The 13071-nt window shown below is 43.1% G+C and overlaps 1 protein-coding gene across 1 annotated transcript in view; it reads right to left on the bottom strand.

Annotated features, from left to right (window-relative positions):
• Nucleotides 1-13071, bottom strand: part of LOC138677280 (A.superbus venom factor 1-like) — a 165441-nt gene that overhangs the window by 124979 nt on the left and 27391 nt on the right. The window contains exons 6-9 of the mRNA XM_069767310.1: nt 10802-10884; nt 10615-10702; nt 1518-1620; nt 303-423 (exon numbers count right to left, since the gene is read on the bottom strand). Coding sequence (XP_069623411.1) covers nt 303-423; nt 1518-1620; nt 10615-10702; nt 10802-10884 — 395 coding nt within the window. The remainder of the gene's footprint in view (nt 1-302; nt 424-1517; nt 1621-10614; nt 10703-10801; nt 10885-13071) is intronic.

The raw sequence follows: 13071 nt of genomic DNA, 5'->3' as shown, positions 1-13071 counted from the left end.
CTTCACCTCCTGCTGACCATCTGCTGTCATATCAATCATCCGCAGCCAACGATCGTGTTGCGAGGTTGCTGATACAGTGGTAGAGGGAGTCTAATTACAGTATGTGATCATTTTCTCATAGGCACCCAAATTATTTTTTTGGCATTCTACAATACCCCTCAGAGAAATATTTTTACTCTGACCTAAAGAAAAAAAATTTAAAAAAATTAAAAGGCTAAAAATATCAAAAAGACCAATTCTCGTACATTGTAGACATGATCACTGAAATTAATTGTAGATTGATTCGATCTCCCCATACTCACCAGTAGGAGTGATGAGTGTAATCGACATGTATAAGGTGTACTCCAACATGTCATCATCGTTTTTAAAGTTCTTCACAAGATCTCTACTCAACAACACAGCAACTCCTTCTCCGTCCCTAATCTAATGGAAAGAAAATGGTCAATAAATGGGAACTGGACTTTTAACAAACTTTAGATTAATCAATAGTACGAACGAATGTAAGAAGCTCTGTAACACACATTATCAGATAATTCGGCTTCCTTCTCTACTTAGTTGTCCTTTCTCCCCTTTAGTTTCTGAACTTACCATCCATTTGAAAAAAAAATCTCAATTTTATCTTTTTCTAGATAAGGCAGACTCACAGCTCCTTGTAGTGTTAGATTATACAACCTATTATACTCTATGGAAGAAGGGAAGGGGGAAGGAGTGAGGCGCAGAGTTAGAAAACAGGCAGAGGGAGACACAGAGAGGTTGTGTTGAACATTCACATCTATACTGCCCAGTACTGCCATACAGGCTCGGACTGGCCCATAGGGTAACAGGGGAATCCCCCGGTGGGCCCCCGTGCAGATTATCCTCCAACCTCACTGTATGAGCAGTACTTGGCATAATTCAGTTGATTCACTCTGTACAGAAAAAAGCAGCATCTCATCACTCATTAACCACGCTACCCAGTTTATTATTATATAGAGATATAGGAAAATTTGTTAACGAGGGAAGTGTAATATTTGTATGCAAGTGAAAAGTGGGACCCTCAATGTCAATGTTACTCGTGGGCCCTCAGCACCCCAGTCCCACACTGCTGCCATATTCTGTCCTTTATCCTTCTGCATTTTCTGTCTGTGTGCTAAGGAAAAAAGGAGGAAGAATACCTTTCTGTTCTGTGATATATATGGCAGACCTCATAATAGTTAGTCTATACCCACCAGCTGAGAGGCAATTGTAAATTAAGAAACAGAGCATACGGAAGGGAAAAATGGTGAAAATACGGGATACAAATCACATAATAGCCAAGAACACTGTTGTTTCTCATGTTCACATACATAACAGCTTATTCTGTAAAGTTACTTAAAACTATATGTATCCTTTGATTAAAAGATCAGCAAACAATAGTGGCTGAAAAAATGTAAAAAAAAAAAAGGGAAAACTGTAAAAGCTTCAGAATCAGGAGATTCTATTATTCTTTTTTATAAAGAAAGAAACACGTTCTGGATTAAAATATATAATTTTCTCACCGGAATCTGTCTCAGGGTATTTGGTAGACTGGTCTTTACAGCATCTTTATTGACCCCAAATATTACAAAGGACATGCCATTTACAGGACCTCCATGGAGGAACCTGACAACGAAGAGAAAACAAGAGAAATGATAGTGATGTCATAAGCTATAAAGTTGTCTGATGTACTACACAATGGAAATATCACTCATAACTAAAACATAATATACAGATATTCATCACTAATCTGAAAGACTCATGCTTAGGGCTCATTTACACAATCCGATAGTTGGCAACGAGTGTTCATGGGAATGCTTGTTCCTGATGAACAGTAGGCCTGTCTAACTAGGTCGGCCATCACCCGATGAACAAGCCACCTGTCTAAATGGACCCTCTAGCTGATGAGTCTATGACAATAACACTTTATTTTTGGATATGTTAGTAGGTAATAGCTTGAACAAATAGGTTCACGCATCATTGCATCGCAAACCCAATTCAGGAAATATTATTTTATTAGCAAACACTTCACATTCGAGAAACACCACCAAAGCAATCAAAGGAGAATGCACAAAATTAGATGAGCATGCACATCCGAAATTAGGTAAGAAACCCAGGTTTAAAACCAGAAATATAAATTAAATCAGAGTGGCGATTTTGATAACGTTGTCCATAACACTTTTCATACAGTATGTAAAACATCCCAGAGAGCTTCTGTTTGCCACAAAAAAAATTAGCGTGAAAAAGGTGCTTAAGAAGAACACACCGGTTCATGAATTTGGCGCTTCTGAGTGAGATGCGCCTTTGTGAGCTGCACAAAAAATGCTGCTCCAGTCAAGGACTGGCTTATAAAATGCCCGTGTCACAGATTACCGTGACACAGATGAGCCAGAAGACCATAGCATCTGATTTCTTCTACTCCTGCGCTGAACAGAAGCACTTCACCTTCATAATAAACGGTGTAAATTTCCTTTGCAGGGGTTAATCGGCCATGTTGAGAGCTCCTGGAGCTTAGACTCTCAGCTGTGCACTGTTAGCCACTCCCTTATCCTATATAATATAGGTCCTCACTAACACACATCGTCAGAGCTAGCTTTTGCTACATCGCTGTTGATTGGCTTTGAGTGTGTGATAAATCCCTTTCTTCTCCTACTTTGGTTTAGCTCCATTCTCCACTCCCCGATGTATACCTCCATTACATGTACAGTATGTATATTTGTATGTTTGGTATTTTCCGTTACCTCTGTTTGTATTACCTTGTTAGTCTGGTTGGTGTATTACATTACACTACTACTCCCCTCTTCCTTGGGTGGTGAAAGGGTATAGACGGAGGGCAGATTCAGGAGTTAAGGCAAGGTATGTGACCTTGGCATCTTCACCATCAGAAGTAATTAGGATAGCAGGGCGAGCTAGCATGCCCTATAGTGCTAGGAACAGGGAAGTAGCCCCTGCTCCTGTGATACCCGACAAAAGAGTCGTGACAGCCGGCTTTTTTGATGAACTTGACAGGTGGGTGTAACAACTCCTGGTCCTGCCAGGCTTGTCCCAAGCCCCACCAGCGTTGGCAGAGTGGATTAAAACTGGCATGAAAACTGCAAAAGTCACAATTTTTGTATCAACATTTTCTAACGTTTCAATGCTTTTTTGCTACTTCTGTGGTGTAAAGCTGTAATGAATTGGCCCCTGTTGTGAATTCAGCTTTTGGGCTCCCTCCGGTGGTTGTAGAGGGTAATGCAGTTGTGCCTGGACTGCAGGATTGGACAGGTGTATCTACCAATTGCAAAACTGACTGGGGTATATAGCTTTGCAGAACTCTTTAGTCCCTGCCAGTTGTCCATTGTTTTTGGAGGATTCACTTCCCTGCTGGTCTCTCCAGTTTGCTGTGCTTTTCTACAAAGATAAGTCCTGGCTTTGTTTTTGCTGTCCACCTGCTGTGGACCTTATAGTTCTGTGCATATTAATGTTTTTGTCTTGTCCAGCTTTGTCTGTGAAGGATTTTTTGCAGCCAAGCTGTGTCTCTGGAGATGCAGATATACCCTCCATGTCTTTAGTCAGATGTGGTGATCTGTATTTTCTGTGGTGGATATTTTCTAGTGTTTTAATACTGACCGCATAGTACTCTGTTCTATTCTTTCTTTTTAGCTAGTATGGCCTCCTATGCTAAAATCTGATTTCATATCTGCGTATGTTATTTCCCTCTCCTCTCACAGTCAATATTTGTGGGGGGCTATCTATCCTTTGGGGATTTTCTCTGAGGCAAGATAGGTTTCCTGTTTCTGTCTTTAGGGGAAGTTAGATCTTAGGCTGTGTCGAGGGGTCTAGGGAGAGTTAGGTACCCCCCACGGCTACTTCTAGTTGCGCTGCTAGGTTCAGGGTTTGCGGTCAGTACAGGGACCACCTTCTCCAGAGTCCGTCTCATGCTGCTCCTAGGCCACCAGATCATAACAGGCCCCATAATGTTATTCAACATTTTACAAGAAAGAGTGAGAGAAGCTGCTGGATGTCAAGGACAACTATAATATACTCTTTACTGGTGGAGTGGCAATCATTTGTCTTCCTTGAAAGTGCAGCGCTGTCCCCAGGAGCCCTGAAAACACTTCTTGGACTCTCTTCTCACAAAGCAGTGAGATTACATGATTACTTGCGGGATCCCACTGCTTAGTGAGTAAAGAAACCAGGAAGTCTCTGGAACATCGTTGCACAAATAAGAAATAAGAAATCTTGGGTTTGAACCTTTGAGCCTGTGTTTTGGGGATGGCTTCTGTGTCTGCCAGGCCACTAAAAAGACACCTTTTTTTCCACGCGTTTAGGTTCTGCTATTCTGGCTGCAGTCTGTTTAGCTTAACACAGGTGTTTTCATTTGTCTGTCCTATCACCTTTCTGGTGCGGCTTATATACTGTCCCTTTGCTGGCATTTCCTGCTGGTAATATTCTCATTTGGATGTTCAGCCATTCTGTTGTAGTTTCAGTGAATTTTCAGCTATGTTTTTTCTCTACGCTGTGTCTGTTTCTGTTTCTTTTTAAGAATTAGGCGACGTATTTTCTAACAGTACGTACTTTATACTTTATTTTGTATTTCAAGGTTTATATTATTCACTCTGGGATCTTTACTTTTTTCAGCACACTTTCCCTTTTTGAGGTAATTCACACTCTGCTCTGCCTTCCGGTTCTTTAGGAGGCGCATGAAGCGCTCGACTGCCTTTTAGGCAGCACAGGTCCAAGTTGCCATCTTCTAGTCTGTGTTAGGGCTGCTGGAGCTGTTAGGGCTAGCCACAAGGGACTGCATGCTCAGGATCTCTAGTCAGTTCAGGAACCGCAGGGTCAGTTGCAGTACTTAGCTTTATCTATTATCCCCAGTGAGTAGCTACACTAGCATAACAATTATATTACAGTTGTCCCGTCCTGTCAGCAGCTTCATTATCTATCATCATCACACTGGTATTTGCTCTGGCCATATAATTTTCACTCCAATCAGTTCACAGACCAGTGTAACAACTGTAGATAGTGAAGCTGTAGCCAGGCAGGGAAAAAACTTGTAATAAAGTATCAGTGTTTCCACGAGAGCAGTGCACTTCTGGTTTTCTGACCTGCACATGCACATTAGAAGCACGTGTGATGTAGAGGGATAAGTGAGAAGCCATGCCATCCAAAAGATGAAAAATAAGTATAAAAAGCAAAGATTTTTAGGTAGATCCTGATTTTCAAAGAAATTAGTATCGATCAAAAATAAGTTAACACACAATTATATTTAATTTTTAATAAAGCTATTATTTGGGTGATAGTTGGTCGTTTTTAAAATATTGAGAATAATTAGCATAATGCTTCAGATGTTGCCAGGCATTTTAGTCTTACACATCATGGAAATTTGCTTTTCCGCTTCTTATTCATTGAAGCCTGGCTTAGAGTCCAGCTTCTTAATCCTTTAGCAAAGTCACTTAATCCAGGAGATCTGCACACCTTCATACACACAGACATGTGTGAGAGAAACAGGTATCATTTTACAAAGTGAACCACACCCAAGGGTGGAGATATGGTGAGCAGCCGTCTCTCTCAACTGTTCAGCTGCTCATAATAAACCTGTCATGGCCGATTAACTTATTTTAATCCCATTCTACAAAAGCTTTACTCCAAGTTTATCTCCCATGCACTAGGTGCTCTAAAGCAACCTAATATACCTCCCCCTCTGTCTAAACTCATGGGCTTGGGAGGGCATCGGCATTATCATGTAACTCCCGGCTCTATATTCCACATGGCAGTGGAAATTCTTCAGGGCTAAAAACCCTCATCCACCTAAGTGGAGCATGGTCTGACACTAAATTAAAAATTTTTCTCGAACAGATAGAATCACAATATATCCACCACCCACTTTATGGCCAAGTATTACTTTTCCCCAATGGGATAATTTTTCTCACATGCCAACAGTTTCCTACTCAGATAGAGAACAGGATGCTTTTCTCCGTGTATTTCCTGAGAAAGGACTGCTCCTAATTCGACTTCTTAGGCTACTTTCACACTAGCGTCGGAATCTCCCCGTCGCAATGCGTTGGGCAGAGATTCCGACGCTAGCATTTAACACACTGCACAACGGAGGCAGCGGATGCATTTCTCCGGCGCATCCGCTGCCCCATTGTGAGGTACGGGGAGGTGGGGGCGGAGTCCGTCAGGAGCAAAAAACGTTACATGTAGCGTTTTTTGCTCCCGACGGTCCGCCAAAGCACGATGCATCCGTCGCACGACGGATGCGACGTGTGGCAATCCGTCGCAATGCGTCGTCAATACAAGTCTATGGGGAGAAAACGCATCCTGCAAGCACTTTTGCAGGATGCGTTTTTTCTGCAAAACAACGCATTGTGACGGATTGCAGTTAACGCTAGTGTGAAAGTAGCCTTAGGCATCCATTTGGAGAACAAATTCCTTCTTAAAAACAGGGGAAATCAGGATGCTTACACAGAGCTACTTTCAGTTTTTGAAAGGCTGTCTCCACCTCCGACGTCCATTCGGAGGTCGGACAGGGGTGCGGCCACCATGGCAAAATTTGGAATGAACCTCCTGTAGTACCTTATGATTCCGAGAAATGACCTAACTTGTTTTTTTAAGTGGATTCAGACAGCTCTGGATTACATCTAATTTATTGATCTGGGGTTTGATTTTGCTTCTATCTACTACATTTCCAAGGTTTCTGACCTCCTATTTCCATATGGCACGTTTTATTATTAGAGAACCCCACCTTCCTAAAAGCATTAAACACTGCCTGGACCTTTCTCTGATGACTTCCCCAATCTGGGCTGAAGATTACAATATCATCCAGGTATGCCTCAGCGTAATTCTTATGGGGTGTGAGGATCCGGTGAGTGGCGCTCTGGAAGGTGGCCAGAGCTTCCTGCAGTCCAAACGGAATCCAAACATAATGGAAGCAACTGTCGGGCATAGAGAAATCAGTTTTCTCCTTGGCTTCTTGTGATATGGGGATTTGCCAATATCCCTTTTGTTCGATACAAGGTGGTTATGTACCTTGCCGACTCAAGTCTCTCAATCAGCGGCATCAGATATGCATCAAACTTGGAGACTTCATTCAGCTTCTGATAATCATTACAGAATTTCCATTCTCTTTTGGGATTTGGATCCAGGACAATCGAAGTAGACCACCCGCTCTTAGGTTCCTCAATGATCCAGAGATTTAGTGCAGCGCCCCAGAGACCTGGTCGTTGCAGTAGTTTCGCTCTGCCACGAAGGGGAGTGATGGTATGTCTGATGGCACTAAAGGAGTTCATCTGACCAGGTATCACCAGCACACATTACACTTCACACTCCGGCCACTAGGGGGAGCAAAAGGTTTTATTTATTAGGCCACTCCTCACACTGGTAAAACTAGGGGTTGGATAGGAAGTTAGACAGAAGCTGACTGTCCAGGCAACATCCCGTGGCAGGGGGTGTTGCGGGGAAGATTCAGGGGGGTCCCTGTCAGGCGTGGGAACCTGGCAGGTACCTAGCGACAAGGCAGAACGTTATGGAGCCGCGCCTGCACTACCTTGCGGCGGCATCTAAAGAAGGGACACGAAGCGAAGGATATTGTGGACAGTGAGAAATGAGATCAAGCACAAAGGAGAGCCAGTAGGAGTCGTGCCCGGAGAACGGCAACATCCTACTGAGGCGCGTAGCCGGTGCCCGGAACATCGAGGAAGTAACTGACTTTATGCCTTACTTCAAATACCGCAGGACAGTTAATTATAGGTTGACCTTACATCACCTAAGCAGACATAGGGGGCAACCGTGGAGAGGGGCATCTCTAGGGTCCCGGAAGAGCTCCGAGCCTACCCGTCAAACGGGTGCGTCCTAGACATAACAAACCTGGGGGACGGAGAATAGAAAGAACGAGAAAGAACTAGAAAGAACGAGAACAGAAGTTGTGAGGACTATCCCAAATGCTCAGCAGGGAAGCACTACAACACACAGGCGCTATTGGTAGGCAATGATTTCCACCTGCAAAGGGAACTCTGGATGTGCCCTCGGACCGGCAGTTCTCAGACAGCCCTATTAACTGTGCTCTGGATTGAGGATCCTGCAGTCACCAGTAAAGAGGTAAAGAGACTGCAACCCTGTGTCCTCGTTATTGTCTGCACCTCACATCATCACCACCTACACTACTGTGAAGCCCTGGGGACTCACTTCACCTGTGGGAAGGTAAACCATCTAGCTGCCATCACATCACCCCAGTGAACCCCAAGCAGCGTCGGTCACCCTGACCGAATACCACAGGTGGCGTCACAAAACCTTGACAGACTCGTATCACCTTTCATTGGACGCCCCTTAGCAGGGTCACGGACCGGGTCCAGCCATCGTGACAACCCCAGAACTGAGCCAGAGAGGACCGGTACCGAGTAACCTGCCGTCCTGCGTCTGGGAGCGCTCCATTAGCATGTGCTTCACTTCCTCGGAGATCAGTTTTTGGCAGGCATCTGGAATTCAGTAGGGATTCTAATTCACATGCACTTGAGATTCTCTCAGAACCTCTTGTTCTATGACATTATACACCCCGGTAAATCTGAGAACACGTCCTGGTTTTCATATAGCAATTCCCAACATTGCTGTTTTTGGGCCTTCGGCAGTGTCTTGGCTATTGTGATGTCTTCAATGTCCCCTTCTGACTCAACCAGCAAACATGGAGTTTCAGAAGGGTCTCTTTCTTGCCATGCCTTGATGGGTAGTGGAATGAGGAGTTTACAGAAGTGAGAGGTGGGAGCAATTAACTGGCAGGTGGAACAGGATTTGCAGTACCTTAGGATTTCCTGGTGACATCCGGCCCAATAAAACCTCCACCTGACCCATTATTGGGTTTTGTAAACACCTAGATGGCCACCCCATACATGTAAATGGGCCCTGTCCAACACTGACCATCTATAGGGTCTTGGTACCAACTATTGCTCCACTGTTTCCTTTCTGACCTAAGTAACACAGTACAATAAGTCCCCATGTATATAAAATAAGGAAATCTGGTGTTAGCACCCGACTCCTGTGTTATGCAGTTTGTAACAATTATATTATTGAACTTTTCTTTTAGAGTTAGTCTAATAGCACAGTCATTTGCAGACCATTCACTTTTACAGGACAAGCACAGGACAAGCTTGGAGCCCCTTGCCAGGTGGACAGCCAACACTGCAAGCTAAATATGGCTAAACCATCGGCATAACCTTCAACACCCCCTTGGAATTTGGATGACCCATCCCTTTTAAGCCTCTGCCCCCTCATGGGACCCCGAGTATGTAGTGGGTTACCTCACGAAGGAACTGTCGACCCCCTGATACATTTTGACCAAGCTGATCAAGACATCAGAGTTCAGGGATTTCTTTGTGCAACCCAAGTCTGCATCAGGCTCGGAAGGGAATGCATGAATTGGTCCATTACAACTACCACTTGCACTGAGGTAAAGAACTACGGCTGCAACGACTTTTGGACAAGGTTCAGCAGATCAAATATTTGGGAGATAGGGGGTTTGTCATGGTGATATGCTCAGCGATGGATCCGTTGTACTCTGACAGACATTGTCACCCCCAAAAGCACCAAAATTTCCATTTTCAATTTTGCATATTCTTTTGCATCCTGTAAGACTAAATCATAGTAGGCTTTTTGTGGCTCCCCAGTTAAGAATGGCGCCAGTACTTCCGCTCTGGTGGTAGTTTTTCCTTATTGGCGACCCTTTCAAAATGCTTAAAAATGCTTCTATTTTGCCACCTGTAATCATTTTCTGTAAGGTTCTTCTCATCGCTTTCCGGATATAAAAATCAGCTGAAATTACAGATGGAGGTGCTGCCAAGCCACGAACTGCCTCTGTGAGTAATTCAATGTGCTGTTGTTGTCGGTATTGTTGCTGGTGGTGGACCAGTTGCACAAGCAGCATACTTGTACCTGTTGCTGCTGTTCCTGATTTGCTTGTACCAGGTGTTTAATCAGGTCCTCCATAGTTTCTGATGCTGCTCCCTGGCCTATAGCCTCCTTCACCCATGATATGCAGCACTTCTGTAGCAGTCACAGGTGATCACCTCGGAATGCTGCCCGGACTTCTAACAACAAATGTAACAATGCTGATTTGGGAGCAATCTGAGGTATCACATTAACCATTTCTATTTAATATCTGGCTGGTTTATATCAGGCTTTATAAACCCCTTCACTAAAAAACTTAAAGCCTTTGTCCAGCACAAAGTGAAACATAAAGGAAAAATTCCTACAATAGTGCTGGTTAGCCCCCCTGGCTAAGAATCCAGCTTCCTAGTCCTTTAACAAAGGCACTCAATCCAGGAGGTCTGCACACTTCCATATACACAGACATGTGTGAGACAAACAGGTCTCATTTTACAAATTGACCCACACCCAAGGATGAAGATATGGTGAGCCGCCGTCTCTCCCAACTCTTCAGCTGTTCATCATCAACCTATCATGGTTGACTAACCCCTTTTAGTCCCATATGTACTAATCCATTACTCCAAGTTTATCTCCCAACCACTAGGTATAGATTTTTTTCAAGGATACAGTATGAGCTGTAATTACAAGCTGTTATTTTAATTTCTTTCCAGATAATAAAATATAATCAGACACTCCTATTTTCCATTCACTCTGTGTACTTACTTTGCTTTAATATTCACTGTAAACTCAGTATCGTCCACGTAGAAATATTTCTTCTCTGGAATCAGCGTAATCTCATATGAGGGTGGAACTATATAGCAAAAAAATAGATAGTGTTAAAAGTACTGAAAGAACTGATTATAACTATAAATTGATATTACCAGCATGTCCTATAGTAACATTCTCTTACCAAATTCCTTCACCTCAAAGTTTGTGGAGCCAATTTGCACTAAAGTGTCTTCATATTTTGCAGATATGGTCCAAACACCCAAGCTGCAGGGGAAATAAATAGGGCAATAAAACGCATAAGAACAGTATCACACTTTTTATTTTTATTCCATAGACAACAATTAAAAACAGCAGAAACCGTGTTAGAACCAATCTTCTGTGTCACTGTCTCTATTGTTGGTAAACAATCCTTCATAGGAATGCTCATTCCTGATTACTGTCTTCTATAAACATGCCATCAAGTACCAAACATAAATTGACTTTTTTAATTAGAACCCCGGATGAAGCTTGGCGAAACGTGTTTTAGAATCTGTGCTTGAAACTGGTATATTTACCATATATACCAATATGGGTGGTTGGTATTAAGTAATTCATTTTGCATGTTTTTATTAGAAGTGTTACGAATCAGGTCTCGTGGATTAATTCATCAGCTAAGTCAGTCATTTCTGGCCTCTAGACACAAGCTGTGAGAACCGCCTCTTACCTGGTGGCAACAGCTGCTCGTCTTTTTTGGCAAACCAGGCCAGCTAATCACAATAAGAGCCGTAGATGCCGCAGGTAAGAGTTAGATCTCATGACTCTTGTCCAGTGACCGGTGATTGCTGACCTGACCAGTGCACTAGGTGGCGATAATCGATTCTTATTAACTCTAGTTATTACCTTTTGAGCTATTTGACATTAATTAATTATTATCATTATTGTTTGACCACTGATTGATATATTTTTTCTCAACTGGTTGTCAGTGGGCAAACTTACAAAATCAGCAAGGGATTAAATAATTATTTCCTTCACTGTAACCCCTTGTTCTCGTTTATCGTTTTGTTTATAGGTGTATTGATTTTTAAGCAAACTTAAAAGATCCTTTTTTCGGAAGCAGATTGTCCTGTGTAAACAGTACATATGCTGACAATAATTTCAGCATCCATACACCGAGAACGATCACATTAAAGGTAGTGATGAGCGAGTGTACTCGTTGCTCGGATTTTCCTGAGCACGCTCGGGTGGTCTTCGAGTATTTGTTAGTGTTCGGTAGGGTTGAGCGACTTAGTTTTTCAGGGTCGAGTCGGGTTTCACGAAACCCGACTTTCTCAAAAGTCGGGTCGAGTGAAATCGGCCGATCCTATTGAAAAGGCTGGGTCGGGGATCAGCCGAAACTCGAAACCCAATGTAAGTCTATGGGTTTTTTTTTTTTTTTACATTTCCTTCAGGGCGATATAGCAGAAAAGCCGGTAATTCAATTACCGGCTTTTCATTTCTCCTGCCAAAACCCGACATGATATGAGACATGGTTACATACAGTAAACCATCTCATATCCCCCTTTTTTTGCATATTTCACACTACTAATGTTAGTAGTGTGTATGTGCAAAATTTCAGTGCTCTAGCACTTAAATTTAAGGGTTAAATCGCGGAAAAAAATTGGCGTGGGCTCCCGCGCAATTTTCTCCGCCAGAGTAGTAAAGCCAGTGACTGAGGGCAGATATTAATAGCCTAGAGAGGGTCCACGGTTATTGGTCCCCCCCTGGCTAAAAACACCTATCCTGGCACTTGGCCACTCTCTTCCCAGTCCCGTGTAGCGGTGGGATATGGGGTGATGAAGGGTTAATGCCACCTTGCTATTGTAAGGTGACATTAAGCCAGATTAATAATGGAGAGGCGTCAATTATGACACCTATCCATTATTAATCCAATTGTATGAAAGAGTTAAAAAAAACACACACAATATTAAAAAGTATTTTAATGAAATAAACACACCATTTGTTGTAATGTATTATTGTACGCTCAATCCACTCGCTGAAGACCCTCGCTCTGTAACAAATAAAAAATAATAAACCAACAATATACATACCTTCCGTAGATCTGTAACGTCCCACGTTGTAAATCCATCTGAAGGGGTTAAAATATTTTACAGCCAGGAGCTCTGCTAATGCAGCGCTGCTCGTGGCTGTAAACCCCAGCGAATGAAGGTAATGTAGGTCAATGACCTGTAGTTACCTTCATTCGCGGTGATGCGCCCCCTGCTTGATGTCCCTGGAGCGTGGGAAAAGTTCCCAGGCTCGAGGTCATATGAGGACATCGAGTGCCGATCTGTTTCGCTCAACCCTAGTGTTCGGAGGTTAAGTTTTCATCGCAGCAGCTGAATGATTTACAGCTACTAGCTAGGTTGAGTACATGTGAGGATTCCCTAGCAACCAGGCAACCCCCACATGTAGTCAGGCTGGCTAGTAGCTGTA

The sequence above is a fragment of the Ranitomeya imitator genome, chromosome 4 (assembly GCF_032444005.1).
Source record: "Ranitomeya imitator isolate aRanImi1 chromosome 4, aRanImi1.pri, whole genome shotgun sequence".
Classification (NCBI taxonomy): domain Eukaryota; kingdom Metazoa; phylum Chordata; class Amphibia; order Anura; family Dendrobatidae; genus Ranitomeya; species Ranitomeya imitator.
Note: the sequence above shows the minus strand (reverse complement) of the source record. Positions and strands in the feature narration are given on the sequence as shown.